Here is a 15,272-nt window from a genome sequence, read left to right on the forward strand (position 1 = left end):
GATCTCCTCCGGCGCCACCTTAAACGGGACCCGGGGTGGGCGGGGCGTCCCTTCCCCCTCGCCGGCCTCCCATTGGCCAAGGCGCGCATCCATTGTGGAACGTTGACGCCCGCCGCTTTCTATCCCGAGCGCAGCCACGTTCGGTTGAGCGAGGGGCAGCCGCGGTGGCGGCAGAAGCAAGGAAGAGCAGCGGAGGCAGCGAGAGCAGCGGAGGGCGAAGGCAGCCAAGGAGGCGGCGCAGGGCGATGGGGTCGCGGCCGGGGCCGGGGCTTTGACAGCTGCGGGATCGGAAAGCGGGCAGGCGGGCAGCAGGCTCCAGCGGAGGAGGAGGAAGAGGAGAAAGCCAGGCATCGGCGGGCATCGGCATCGGGTTGAGTTTGGCCCCTTTCTTCCTCCTTCCTTCCTTCCTTCCTTCCTTCCCTCCCTTCCCTTCCTTCCTTCCTGCGGAACATGTTCGCCAAAGGCAAAGGCTCGGCGGTGCCCTCGGATGGGCAGGCGAGGGAAAAGTAAGCGCTTCATTGTCTTCCTTGGGGCATCGGGAGGAGGAGGAGGAGGAGGAGGAGAGGGAGGCACAGACACACGCACGCAGGGACCCTCCAGTGGACACTGGGACAAGGCAGGCTGCAAGGAGAGAGGCCGGGAGGCAAGCCCTTTTGTTTGGAGGGCGAGGGAGGGCTTTGTCCAGGGAAGAGTTGGCAAGTTGGCTTCCGGAGGGGAAGAGTTCAGGGCTGGGGCGCCCTGGCACCCCCACATCCACCCTAAAAGGAGAAGGGGAAAACAGACCTCTGGGAGCCATCCCCAGCACTCTTTCCAAGCCAGATCTGAACTAGGGTTGTCTTTAATGTTGGGAAAGGGCTTTGGGTCAGGTCCTGGGATGCTGCTGCTGCTGCTGTTGTTGCCGCCTTGGGAATGGGGCATGTGCCTGGAGAAGTTGCCTTGTGCTTCCTGCTAAAGGGACCAACTTCTCTGTCTTGGCGGAGAAGGCAAACTGATTTCTTTTCATAATAATAATAATAATAATAATAATAATAATAACAACAACAATACTTTATGTGCTTCCTGCTAAAGGGACCAACTTCTCTGTCTTGGCAGAGAAGGCAAACTGATTTCTTTTCATAATAATAATAATAACAACAACAACAACAACAATACTTTATGTGCTTCCTGCTAAAGGGACCAACTTCTCTGACTTGGCGGAGAAGGCAAACTGATTTCTTTTCATAATAATAATAATAATAATAATAACAACAACAATACTTTATGTGCTTCCTGCTAAAGGGACCAACTTCTCTGTCTTGGCGGAGAAGGCAAACTGATTTCTTTTCATAATAATAATAATAACAACAACAACAATACTTTATGTGCTTCCTGCTAAAGGGACCAACTTCTCTGACTTGGCGGAGAAGGCAAACTGATTTCTTTTCATAATAATAATAATAACAACAACAACAATACTTTATGTGCTTCCTGCTAAAGGGACCAACTTCTCTGACTTGGCGGAGAAGGCAAACTGATTTCTTTTCATAATAATAATAATAATAATAATAATAACAACAACAATACTTTATGTGCTTTCTGCTAAAGGGACCAACTTCTCTGTCTTGGCAGAGAAGGCAAACTGATTTCTTTTCATAATAATAATAACAGCAACAACAACAATACTTTATGTGCTTTCTGCTAAATGGACCAACTTCTCTGTGTTGGTGGAGAAGGCAAACTGATTTATTTATTATAATAATAATAGTAATAGCAATAAAAACTTTATTTATATGCCACTCCATTTCCTTGAAAGGACACAGGACGGTTGGTTTCCATCATAGGTGCAAAAACAGTCAATTATCCAAAACATCACACACAACAACATGAACATAGTAAAACATAATAAAGCAACTTCATAAGACAGAAACCACAAACAGTTCTGTTAAAATGGACACAGTTACAAATCCAATCAATGTATTCTGTCAAGGAATCAAATTTCTTTCCATCTTAAACTCAGAAGGAAAAGGGTCATTCTTTCTTCCAGGCCTTGGTCCTGAATCTACCACATTGTTAGGCTCATGCTGTTTGAAACAGTATTATGTGGCAGGGGAGACTCACGTGAGGCAGTCCAGTGTAGTTAAACTCTATTATATGGGTCTATACAAGGCATGGGCAAACTTCCTAGTTTCAGTTGTATATTGAAAATCTCAGTTTTACTTTGGACCCCATGACACTAGAGCTTGGATCCACTTCAAATCCACTTTAGGAAGGGGGCTTTAAATAGCCAGACAGGTCCTAGGCCTCACCAAACTACAAACCCCAGGGCTCTGCAGGAGGCAAAAACCGAATTTGAATTGGATTCATGCTCTAGTGCAGGCATGGGCAAACTTGGGCCCTCCGGGTGTTTTGGACTTCAACTCCCACAATTCCTAACAGCCTACCAGGAGTTGAAGTCCAAAACACCCGGAGGGCCCAAGTTTGCCCATGCCTGCTCTAGTGTGATGAGGCATTTTATTGAGTTTATTAGTGATACCCCAAATATTTTATTACATCTCCTAAGCTTTTGTAAACAGGGCACAAGTAAATTATAATAGAGGCTGGTTCTATACATTTCATGCATTTGTCTTGCTTGCTGCTTATCAGTAAGCATAGCTGTCTGAAGACTTGAAAAATCCACAGAAGGGCATCTACAGCATTTTGTCTGAGAAGTTTATGTGGGATGCACTTGGTTAAAGAGTTGTAGAGGTCTTTTAAAACACCCTCACTCATCTTCCCACACAGCAAACTGAGTTCTTTCCATCTTAGGCCCCCTCCACACAGCTGAATAAAATCCCACATTTTCTGCTTTGAACTGAGATATCTGGCAGTGTGGACTCAGATAACCCAGTTCAAAGCAGATATTGTGGGCTTTTCTCCATTGATATTCTGTGTTATATGACTGTGCAGAAGGGCCCTTAAACTCAGGAGGAAAATGGTCTTCCTTTCTTCTAGGCCTTGGTCCTAACCTAGGTTCAGGCTGGATCTATAGCCTGTTTTGAAACAGCATTGTATGGCATTGTATGGGGAGATCCATGTTATGCTGTCCCTTGTATGGCTCCACACTATACTTCATCTGGCTGTTAGGAATTGTGGGAGTTGAAGTCCAAAACACCTGGAGGGCCAAAGTTTGCTCATGCCTGGTCTACACACTGAACAAATAATGTAGTTTCTGCCCTGACCCTACACTGAACATATGCAGTTACAAACCACATTATCTGGCAATGTAGATCCAGTCGCACTTGGGACAGCCCCACAAGGGCCCCTCCTGCTCTGATGCCCACCACTTTCCCCTTCTCTGTCTTCTCCTTTTTGCAGGCTAGCATTGTACGTCTATGAATACTTGCTGCACGTAGGAGCACAGAAATCAGCACAGACCTTTCTATCAGAGGTGAGTGACTTTGTTGACTTTCTTGACCCCCTTTTAACTCACCCTTCTGTTGGAGATAGCCTTTGTTTTCCTGACGGTGGCCTCCATTTTGAATTTTTTTTATCACCTTTTGCCAGTTTATTGCTGCTTGGCCTCACAGGAGTGAAAGGGGGGGGGGAGCATCTTTTCCCAACCGGCCTATGATCTAACCTATTGGCATGGTTTCCTCTTTGCAGATCCGATGGGAAAAAAACATCACGCTAGGAGAGCCTCCTGGGTTTCTACACTCGTGGTGGTGGTAAGTCTGTGCCTTTTATTTTTCTTTCCCCACCTCCCCAAGTAGAAACTTCTGCCTGGAACAAAGTTTGGGTTTGATCATGGTTTTCTGTATTGCTAAATAGACATACTTGTGGTGTGAGGTTGTCTTTCTATCCCCGGTTTGATGCAGATTAACAAAAGATTGGAAAAGAGGAAACAAAAGTCCTGGAGAGAGAGAGAGTTGTGTAATTTTTGTTTTGTTTTTGGAGCTGTGTGTCAGCCATCCCCAAACCAGATTCTGCTTGATCTCTCTTTACCCTTCGACAGAAAGAGACAAAGTTTCTAAGGGTCCTTCCACACAGCCATATATTTTTTTAATTTGTTTTTATTGTTGTTTTGTCGTTTTATCCCACTCCCACCCTCCCCTACTTGTACATGCACTTTATACAACAAACTACAGAAGTTACATTTGAAATATCAATCTCAATCTTAATTTTTCCACTCCTTCCACACAGCCATATGACCCAGAATATCAAGGCAGAAAATCCCACAGTATCTGATTTGAACTGGATTATCTGAGTCCACACTGCCATATATTCCAGTTCAAAGCAGATAATATGGGATTTTATTCTGTTCTTTAAAGGTGGTGAGTTTTTAGGAGTTTTCTTAAAGATGTATGGAACATATATATATATCTGAAATGCATCTTTCCACTCCAGGCCTTCTCTGTTGATGTTAAAGTATAAATGTGGCAGACTAGATAAGTGACTGATCTTTTGTATACATGTCTTTTCTAGTTTTGAAGTGTTTATTGGGATGGACACTAGTTGTTTTGTGCATGGATTTCTAGCATAATTTTGAAAAGTTTGAAAGGAGAATTGGTCACTTTTCTTAAGCTTGCTCATAGGCTACTATTTATCAGTAGTACGCATAAGACAGGTTTCTTTTGTGAGCATTTGTCTGTGATATAGACACTCTGATATGAATGAAGCAGTTTTACCATGGGTAGCACAATATTGGACAGTAAAAACATTTCCTACAACATAGAATTCAGATTAAGACCTATTGATTTGAAGAGGATCTGTATTTTGTGCTTCTGTTATTGTGTGCCCTCATCCTTTGTTAGCTGAGAACATGCTGCTTTCAACACATGGTGTATAATGCTGTCTTCATACCTAAGGAGAATGCCTAGGTTGTGATGTGGAGTTATGGCACACATGTTGTTTTGGTAGACAGCTCCATTTTCTGATACGGCTTCTTGGCTGGTCAAGTAATATTTCAAATAGAGAGGTTTGGTACCACACAGATTTTGGTAGTGCTTCATTCTGAAATTGCCCAGTAGGGAAGTTTAGTGAGGGGTTTGCTGTCTCTCCTTCTGTTGTGCCATTGGAAGCAACAGTTCTGGGAAAGTAATCTGACAGTTTTTGGATTGGGTTGCTGTGAATTTTCCAGGCTGTATGGCCAGAAGCATTCTCTCCTGACGTTTCACCCACATGTATGACAGGCATCCTCTGAGGTTGTGAGGTCTGTTGGAAACTAGGCAAGTGGGGTTTACATATCTGTGGAAGGTCCAGGGTGGGAGAAAGAACTCTTGCCTGTTAGAGGCAAGTGTGAATGTTTCGATTGGCCACTTTGATTAGCACTGGATGGCCTTGCAGCTTCAAAGGCTGGCTGCTTCCTGCCTGGGGGAATCCTTGGTTGGGAGGTGTTAACTGGTCCTGATTGCTAGTCTGCTGGATACCTTGAAATGATGCACAGTGTCGTGGCATGCATTTCTTGCTCAGGTATGAAATAACACATGAAACCATTGACATTTAAAAATCAGCACACAGGGACCATTTGATTATTCCGTTCCTCAAATTTTATCTGAATTTCTACAAATCTCTAGTTATTATTGTATTTCTATCCCTCTTCCCTCCCCATAGTTCCTTGAGAACTTGTGGTATTCTTCTCCATCCTCCTCCTTTTTGTTTGTGATATTTGCTCAGCTAGGAGACACTTAGTAAATTTCATGATAAAATTGGGATTTGAATTCAGGTCTTTTACAGTACTATGGTAGTAATATTTTTAACTATTCACCACACTGGGATATTTTCAAGTTTGCATGAGTTTACATGTAGGTTTCACAGTGAATTTTATTAACCGAGGGGCTTCCATAGTGGTGGTTCTTATATATCTGCAGCATCCAAGACAGCAGATGAAATCGATGTTGTATTGACAATATGGCATTTAATGTCAAACTGAAACAGCTCTAATGGATTGCACTCTGGCTTTAGGAGATAGCTGCATATGTGGAAGGGGTTGGGTGCAGGTTGAATAGAGCCACACAGCAACTTGAATCAGTTGCATTTGGTTCTGATGAGATGATTGAAAGCACAGCTGAATGTACTGAAGCACGTGAGAGGTCTAAACATATAGTTCTGTTTGAGCACAAAGATAAAAATATTGGTATGTTCAAACTAGCATGATGACTGTAACCTTCTTAGAGGGGAGAAGATCTTCAACTGAAATTGAAGTAGAGTTCATCTGCTGAAATCCATTGCAATTGTATTTTTAACTCAAAATATGTTTGCCTAATTTTAATTGAATATTTTTGAAAGAAAAAAAATCAACTAAACTTGTTGGAGTGCTTACGTTTCCTTGTATGTTTGTTTGTTTACTATACACATCATAACAATTTGCCTCCTTTTCTCTTGTTGTACAGTGTATTTTGGGACCTTTACTGTGCAGCTCCTGAAAGGCGAGATACTTGTGAACATTCAAGTGAAGCAAAAGCCTTTCATGATTACGTGAGTAACAAATGTTCAAACTCTGTTGATTATAAACTTGTGTTGCTACATGCCAAAGCGAGTTCCACGGGGTAAGAGAAAAAACAACATCGCTGCATCTTGGTTTGAATAATATTTTGTATAAAAGTTGTAGCTATGTTCATGTAGTAGAGTTACTCTAAGGTGGTAAATCTAGTTGCATAGCCATACACCTTGTTTGTGTTATACAGGATAAAGAGGGTGAAGGAGCTGTGGTGATAATATTTATAATGCTGGAATCTTGTTTGCAAGCCTTCTGACATACGTAAATAGTTGTATTTGAATATGGAAGTCTCTTTAGAAAGAGGTAACCTTAAACGTTCTCTGAAACCTGCATGTATTTGAGAATTTGCTGTTCAGTGCTATCCTCTGCATGTAAGAGCTGTTTTGTTCAGTGCAGCTTATATTCAGGTAAGTGCGTATAGATAGAATGCAGTGTTAGAAGGCCAATAGCCTTGGTTCGAAACATCGATATTGCTTTCCTTTAAATGCAGCGTAGGCTTCATGATTTCTTTGAATAAGGAAAGCACGTGCAAGGGTGACATTATTTTATAGAAGCTTAGAGTTTGCATGCAGAGGTTGATGTTCAGATTTTGCTTTCCCTCCCTTACACCAAACAGGAAATTGTTTATCCCCCCCAAAGTAATACTTGGGGTTCTGAAATCAGATAACAAGTATGTACAAGATGGGCATCTAAAGTTTGCTTCCTTATACGAAACAAAACGTTTTTCGGAGTAGCCTTAGAATTACAAGCAGTAAGGAGGATAACATGAGAAGCTTTTTCCAGTGACCCTATCCTGGTAAAGGGGACATTGCCCCAAGCTAACTGTACTGTAGTGTTCGGGATAAACTTTGACTTGTCAGCTTCTCTGATGCATAGATACCTGACTTATGTGTGATAGCAGAGCATCCATTCCCAGGAGTATGTAGATTTTGATACTTTTTAAAAGGAAAGGTGTATTGTCCTTTTTTTTTAAAAAAAAAAACAGCTATGAAGTGTACTGTAAAAGTCTGTTTTGTTAATATGTGTTCCCACTACCACCTTTGCCATCGCTTCAGTCTCTGACTAGGAATTGTAAAAAAAAAAATGAAGCTGCAAAGCGTAAAAATAAAAATGGCCTGGGTCTTGTTCAAGTTAATATTAAAACGAGGAAAATACTGGAGTGTATAGGGGACACGAAACAAAAAATTGAGGTGTATGGATTAAGTGTATTGGGCAGCTTGTTTGGAAAGAAGTTCTATTGGTTTTGGCAAGTCTTACACCCAGGACTCCAAAATTTCAGGGCTCAAGCCCTCTCAAGACAGGTCTGGGGAGTGACGGAGACCTCCCTGAAACAGTCAGGCAAAAATGACCCACCAAAGCTTTTAGAGAGTTGAGCTCCCTTAGGAATTTTCAGATGGAAGTATACTACATTTTCATTGTTTTAATATCATTTTTGTGGTAGTCAGATTGTCACCATTTTCTATTGGAGGAGGAAGAGGATTGTTTTACTGCAACTTAATGTATGTTTTTATTTTATATAAAACCTATCTCAAAGTAGTCAAAACTATTAATCATACCCCACTTTCCAATGTTGAGCGCCCTCCTACCTTATAAACACTTTGCGGTCCTGCTAACACTTGATTAATAATAATGATAATAACAATAATAATAAATTTTATTCATATCCCGCCACCATCTCCCAGAGGGATTTAGATCGGCTCACAAAACACTCAAGGTGTAACATGCAAAATACAAGTGCAAAACAAAACATAAATAATAAACATCAATATAACTTCATACAGTACATTGACAGTATCCCCTTGTTAAAACAATAAAATACAACGATTGTTGTAGATAAAAACAGCAGTATTTGATCTCAGAATTGTAAAGTGCTTAATAGAGAATCCAAGGTCCTCATATGTATTAATAAAGAATCTAAACCTGTTAAGATTGTTGTGGGAGCTGCTTCCCACTACCACAAACTTACTAGTTTTGTGGTGTTACTACATCTGTATTGTTGCGTGAATCTTACAGTTCCTTCTTAACTCATTTTCCAAAGAGTTGTGAGCCTGGAACAGCAGCTCTGCTATTATTCTGTATCTTCCTGATGCAGTCATATCTGGAATATGGAACTGTTTCCCAGGAAAACATGGCAGACTGTTGGACATTAATCTTATTTTTCTATCTCTTGGACCAAGCCCATAAAACTTGCAATCTGGGTAGGTGGGAGAAAGTGCACTCCTGGAGCCTCCAGATCCCATAAAATTGCCAGTCAAAAGCCCTTAAGTGCCAACTAGAGTGGCGTTGCACCTTATAATACTGCTCAAATTCTCCTTACATTTTCAAACATTGATCCAAAGTGGTCTTTAAAAAGAATAAGAACTAACTTTTTTACCTTCCTGTCTCCATGATTGGATTTGGGGTAGTGATCTTCCAGGGCTGTGTCCTCAATGAAGATAGAGTGCTGGGGAAAAAAAATCAAGAGCAGAAGTAGGAAGGGACTGCTGTGTATATATTAGTAGTAATAATAGTGGTGGCGGCGGTGGCGTGAGATTCGGTTGTAGTGGTTTAAGCATTGGAGTATGACTCTGGGAGTTTAACTCCCCACTCAGTCAGGGAAAACTTCTGGGTGATCTTAGTCACGCCACATACTCTCAGCCTCGGATAGAGGCAAAAGCCATTTCCCTTCTTAACAAATCTTGCCAAGAAAACTTCACGATCAGTTCATCCTAGGGTCACCATGAGACAGAAACAACCTGAAGGCACAAAACATCAATATATTATTAGTATTGTTGAGTAATCAAAAGTACCAAGGATATTTTCCTCAAGTTAAGAATTGCTTCATTCATTCGAGTTTAATTAATAGCAGCAGCAGTAGTAATAGTAACAATTTTTTAAAAAAGAGTGATTGCTTTTTCCATTAAGAAAGTGTTCCCTGCCTCACAGCAATTCCCCATCCTTGTTTTACTCAATAGTGAACCGGCTTGAAAGTTAGTTTAATGACATATTGATGTTAAGCACTTGATTCTGTGCAAAAGAAATTATATGTAACAGCAGATATTAACAGAGTGGATCCTTTAAAGAGAGAGAGAGAGTGATTGCGCTCAGTTCTTGATTCCGAAGGCTTTGCTACTGTCCTAGTTTGAAGCTATTCCCCATGGAACCAGGGAGAGCCATTGGTTTAGAAAGATAAATGTGAAATATTTTTTTCCCATATATTTATTTTATCCTACTTTAGACAGTGATTCTCTTGCCCATGAAAACAAAAATCAGATTAAATTAAAACTACCATTTTTTTTTTTCGTGTCAGGAGCAACTTGAGAAACTACCAAAATGAGGACTGGGTTAAAATGGCAGAGAGGGTAGGTCAGCTTGACAAAGCCAGAACAAAGTATAATAAGCCATTTGGGGTTACTCACCTACTCAGCTGGAGAGTGCTTAACCTCTCTTTGTATTTGTTTTTGTTTGGATTGATGAGATGAACTAACTGTGTGGTGCTATCCAAAATCTGTTGTGTCCCAAATATTCTTTAGAGAGTATCACACATAAAATGTAAAACACTCCCACACTGTTTTCAGCAGAACTTTGGATCTTGTACAGTTTTAAATATAATCTGGAGTCCCATTGTTTTTGTTTTGAGAGCCAGCAGGATGTAGTGGTTTGAGCGTTAGACTGTGACTTTGGAGACCAGGGTTCAAATTCCTGCTTGGCCATGGAAATTGGGTGACACTAGGCAAGTTACACTCTTTTAGCCTTAAAGGAAGTAGAAATAAGCCCCTTTGTTAAGAAAACTCCATGAGAAGATTCACTTTAGGATTGACTTGAAGGCATGCAACAATAACAACTTTTGGTTTGGTTTGATGACTGATTTTAGAATCCATTTTTGTGGACGTTGTATCTTTCTCGTTGCCTCAGGGAGCATCCACGTTGTGTAATTAATGCAGTGTTATTCTTGGCCATAAAGGGGAAAGCAAACTTCCTCCACCTGTTTAGAGCTTTGGAAAATCACTTTTCAGGACTATGATTCCAAGCATCCCCCAGCCAGCACTAGCCACGCTGGTTTGGCAAATTTGGGATAAATTGTTCACTGAACCAACTTTGCTATGTTCTGTATCTCCTTGTTTTCAGGCTGATATCCAAGACCAGGCTGGACTTCCAGTTGCAATAGTGTTTTTTTTAGTAGAATGAAAAATGCAACATCTCTTAATCATATGTATTCAGTCACTGGGCAGAGAGACTGTGAATAGGGATGCAGCCGGGGAGAAAAAAAACTGCCCTGGTGACCCCAGTGTTAGTTGTAGGAACATAGTTTCCCCACTGCTTTCTCAGGAAAGCTATTAAGATTAGTACTTCATTTTCTTCAATAGATAATAATAGATAATAGATATAATAGGTAAGAGGGAAAGCAATACAGGGATTGTGTTGTCGAAGGCTTCCATGGCCAGAATCACAGGGTTGTTGTGTATTTTCCGGGCTGTATGGCCATATTCCAGAAATATTCTCTCCTGACGTTTTGCCCACATCTATGGCAGGCATCCTCAGAGGTTGTGAGGTATATATTTTATATACCTCACAAGCTCTGAGGATGCCTGCCATAGATGTGGGCGAAACATCAGGAGATAATACTTTTGGAACATGGTCATACAGCCCGGAAAACACACAACAACCCAATATAGGGATTGCTATCATAACTTTAAGCTGATTTTGTAACCACAATTAGAAATATGCTTGAGGGCAGTAGTTTCCGTTTAACTTTCTGCAGAATTGTAAAAGACCAGGTGGGTTGTCCCATGGTGAGGGGCAGAAGGGTAGTGGAACAAGAGCTTTTGTATTTATAATGTCATGAGCACTTTTTTTAGCGTAGACGGTGGCATCATTTCCCCCTCACCCCAGTCTCACAACTTTGCTCAGCTGCAATCCTCACAGCTGCTAAAGAGGGGTCTGGAGGGATTTTCACAGCAGTATTTGTGCATGTTGTTTTGGTTTTAGTGAGAGATATTTGGGAATAGCTCCTTCATGAAGGGGCCACTGAGACCCACTTGATGGAAATGGAGAGTGCTCCAAGTGGGTTATTAATATGGATCAACACTATTTAGATTAGAACTTTCAGACATGCATTGTTTTGCGACACAGTAATGCAGTTAAACTCACAGACCCAGAATTAAACCAACTCCTTGTAAGAGATACAAACACATACATAAATTGTAATATGTTGTACAGTATTTGGGGACACAACATATGTCATGAAAACTTTTCATTTATATTTTTAAAAAACCATGATTTTTTAAATTATTTCATTTAGAGGTTTCTTGTTATGTTCATGCAATACACCTACACATTGCAACTGATATACTAACATGTCATCACACACAGTTTGGAAAACTCTGATATCCATGGAGTCATGTTCATGAAGACTGTTGTAATCAGCTCTACTATTTCAGAATTTTCCAGTACAAAACTGGTGAAGGACTTTCACTGCTGGAAATTGGCTCTTTCCTACAAATGGGAATTGGAGACTAGGACTTCGCCTTCCTTTCTCCTCCTTGGCAGTTTTCAAATAGCATCATTACTGAGAAAGACCTAAGCCAAGAGGGACAGAAGCTGAGCTGAAGCAAGTAGTCAGCCCTCCACATTTGTGGTTTTGACTTTTGTGGATTTGATTATTCATGGATTTGATTAAAATGCCCCTTCTAGCACTCTCTAGGTCTTCCAGCATGATTCTGTGGTCAGCTTCTGCCAAAATATGTTTATAGGGTCATGCTGGCAGACCTAGTGATTCCTAGAGTGAACACTTCTCTGGGAATCTCTAGGTTCTCCAGTATGATTGGGTAGAAATTAAATCTAGTGTCATGCTAGAGAAGCTGAATATTTTTAGAGAGGTGTTCTCTCAAGTAAAAAAAAAAAAGCAATTTGTCACTTTTGTGGGGTCTTGTGCTCTAACCCCAGTGAATGTCTGGTTGTATTGCCTTGTTTTCAACACTGTAGCAATTACTTCAGGCTTTATTTTTATGCATGGCTTTCTGATCTCGTTCCAATGATACTAGAAATATTTTCCCTTCAACTCACAGGTAACTTTGTGCAGGCTGTTAGATGTTCCATGCTTGGCGGCTGGGTTTTTAAAGGTCTGCTTTTGATTGTAGAGTTGGCTGCTTCTGGGCTCAGGTTGTCTCTTATGAAACCTGCTCAAGTGAGTTTTCTTCTGTCAAAGTAAACCATCAGTGTCAAGGACAGAACGCCACAAGATTCAAAGTAACAGAGTTTATTAGATTACAGAACTCAAAAATGCCCGTAAAAACACAAGGGCCAGGCAGTTTTTGCCTTTAAGCGCAAAAAGGGACAAAAGTAAATGTTCAAAAGATAAACCGGATTAATCCAGAGTTTAATCCGGGTAAAAACAAACTGCTTGCTTCAGCCTAGGTATTAACAGAACGAAAGCCAAGGAACAGAAGATACAAAGAATGCAACTAATTGGCAGCAGATTCCTCTCTGCTGCCAGCACTGTGCTTAGAGTAACTTGCGTCGCTCCCACACACACACACAGTAGACAGGATCTCCAACACGAGCAATTCAGCCAAGGATTGTAGAAGTAGAGTAGACCAGTTCCGTTCCGTAGATCAAAGCCAGAAGCAGACGTTTGTAGTTTTTCCAAGTCCAAGAAGGGGGGAAGACAAGCCGTGGTCAGTTCAGTCCGGGTTCTCAAAGCAGGAGATGGCGTCCGTCAGAAAGACGACGGAAGGTCAAGCTAATAAGAGTAAACACAGGTTTGCACAAACAAATGCCCACACAATCCCTCCCGCCGTCTGACCTTGGATTCCAATCAACTTACGTCTCAGCACAGGAAAGCACACAAGTCTTCAGGGAAGCGTCCCACACACACACGGATCCCAAGCGTTTGCCCAGATTACCTTGCCCGACGCAATTTGCAATTGCTCCCAAGCCCCATTTTATGCCAGTTACAAATCTTCATCACTGTCAGCTGTCCTCCTTAACCCGGGCGTTTCCTCATCACTTTCCTCGTCAGAGCTGGAACACCTCTGACTACGCCCAACAGCATCTCCAGCTGTGGATCCCGTCCCATCCCTCCAGCTAAGCCATGGGTCTAATCCTGAAGGTCCCCATTCATCTTCTGCCCCATCATGGCCAGTGGCCCCCAATTCCTCCCTTACCCGAGTCCAATCCATCTCATCCTCCTCTGAGCTAACCAGCCCCTCCTCCATTCTCTCCGTAAACCCTTCGAAAGATTCTTCGTCAGATGGTGCTGCAAATATGTCTCGCAGTCTTTTTCTCTCTCGCTCCTCGAGAGTATCTGACTCCCGAGGAGTCTTACGCCCACGTCTGTCAGTAACAGAGCCATGAGGCTCAATCATAACAATCAGAATATCTTTTTCAGGTCTTGGATTCAAAGCGTAAGGTGCGGAGCGATAGTGCTGGCATTCAAGATATAATAATGCTACATTAGCAGCAGTCTTATAATAGTGTCTGAGGATTTACTGTATTTAGAGAAATTAATCTTTTTTAGCTTGGTAATAATTCTAATAATAGGCATGAGTGCATTAGATGATTCGCATAAACTTCTTTAATACATGTTGCTTTAAGCTTACAGCAAATAGACACAATCCTGATTGTGTTTTTTTTAATTCTCAGTGTAATACAGTTTCGTAACAGTCCTAAGTACTTTACCTTTTTAGTTTTATTGTGAAGACAGATAAGAAGATTTTCTGTTCTCTCTCCTCTCTCCACCTCCTCCATTTCATTATAGTGTTTATTTGCAAAGTGCAGTTTATCTTAAATTGGCTGGCTCATAGGTATTGTCATGATTGTGTTGTTTTAGCCATGGATGTATCAGGTTATGAAGATGGGGTTTTCTTCCACTTTCAATATTAATATTTTGCCAGCAGAGACTATGTGGTATACTTTCAGTAATGAACTTAGCAAGCCATGTGGGAGCATGTGGTATATTTTCAACAAGAACCTTCCCATTTTTAGAAACTCAATATGTTGTTTGCAGAGATTGTGCACATATTAATAAAATACCAGTATTTCTCTCAGACCTCATGAGATGCTTGTGCATTGTTTTGGGTTAGTTCTGTGTAACTTTGGTGACTAACTCAACATGAAGATGAAAAGACAATGTTTCACGTTTGGAAAGGAGTTAGAAGATAATTTATCCTGTGGAAGCTATTAAAGCATATCAAACCGAACAGAGAATCTTGCTCTGTACTCTCCTTATTATTGTTCTGATATGAAACATCTGGCGCAAAAGCTGGACTGAGTGTCAAAACACAGGAGGCCCTTGCCTGGAAAATCTTGTTGCTCAGAGCCTTGGGCTTATAGGGCAGTTGATTTGTGGCTTAAGATAAAGCCAGGATATCTTTCTCCCACCTTCTCCTGGCCCCTGCTCCCATAGACCCTGTGGAGGCTGGCAAAATAAGTACCCAGCATATAGCTTAAATGGCAAGCCTTTTGAACTGCTAATGAATGAATGGTGACTCATCCAGAAAGACTCCCAACCAGACTGGAAGATAGTTGGCTGCATGATTTGGAATGACAGGATATGGAGATTTTCAGAGCAGTCTCTGAGAAGAATGTACAGGATTGCAAGAACACGTTAATAGCTACTTGTGTTGATGTTCTAAGAAAAGGATTTTCACAGGGTGCGGGTTGTGCAAATCATCACAGCAGTGGACATATGACTAATGTTTTAAATGGTATAAAAATAAACTACTTTCATAGGACGACTGACAAAAATGTTGTGTTAAGCTGTTAATTACTATCTGGCTACTTTCGAAGATGTGTGCCACTTCTAACTTAAGGATGAAGTTTACACCTCTGTGGATTG

At 41.3% G+C, this 15,272-nt stretch overlaps 1 protein-coding gene across 4 annotated transcripts in view; it reads left to right on the forward strand.

The window, feature by feature from the left end:
• The first annotated feature begins 363 nt into the window (after nucleotides 1–363).
• ssbp3 (single stranded DNA binding protein 3) overlaps nucleotides 364–15,272 on the forward strand; it is a 218,423-nt gene continuing 203,514 nt past the window's right edge. For all 4 annotated transcript variants that reach the window (XM_062979611.1, XM_062979612.1, XM_062979613.1 and 1 more), the window contains exons 1-4: nucleotides 364–506; nucleotides 3,334–3,406; nucleotides 3,622–3,683; nucleotides 6,348–6,432. In XM_062979611.1, coding sequence (XP_062835681.1) covers nucleotides 451–506; nucleotides 3,334–3,406; nucleotides 3,622–3,683; nucleotides 6,348–6,432 — 276 coding nt within the window. In that variant the 5' untranslated portion in view covers nucleotides 364–450. The remainder of the gene's footprint in view (nucleotides 507–3,333; nucleotides 3,407–3,621; nucleotides 3,684–6,347; nucleotides 6,433–15,272) is intronic.

This window comes from Anolis carolinensis, chromosome 4, assembly GCF_035594765.1.
Source record: "Anolis carolinensis isolate JA03-04 chromosome 4, rAnoCar3.1.pri, whole genome shotgun sequence".
Lineage (NCBI taxonomy): Eukaryota > Metazoa > Chordata > Lepidosauria > Squamata > Dactyloidae > Anolis > Anolis carolinensis.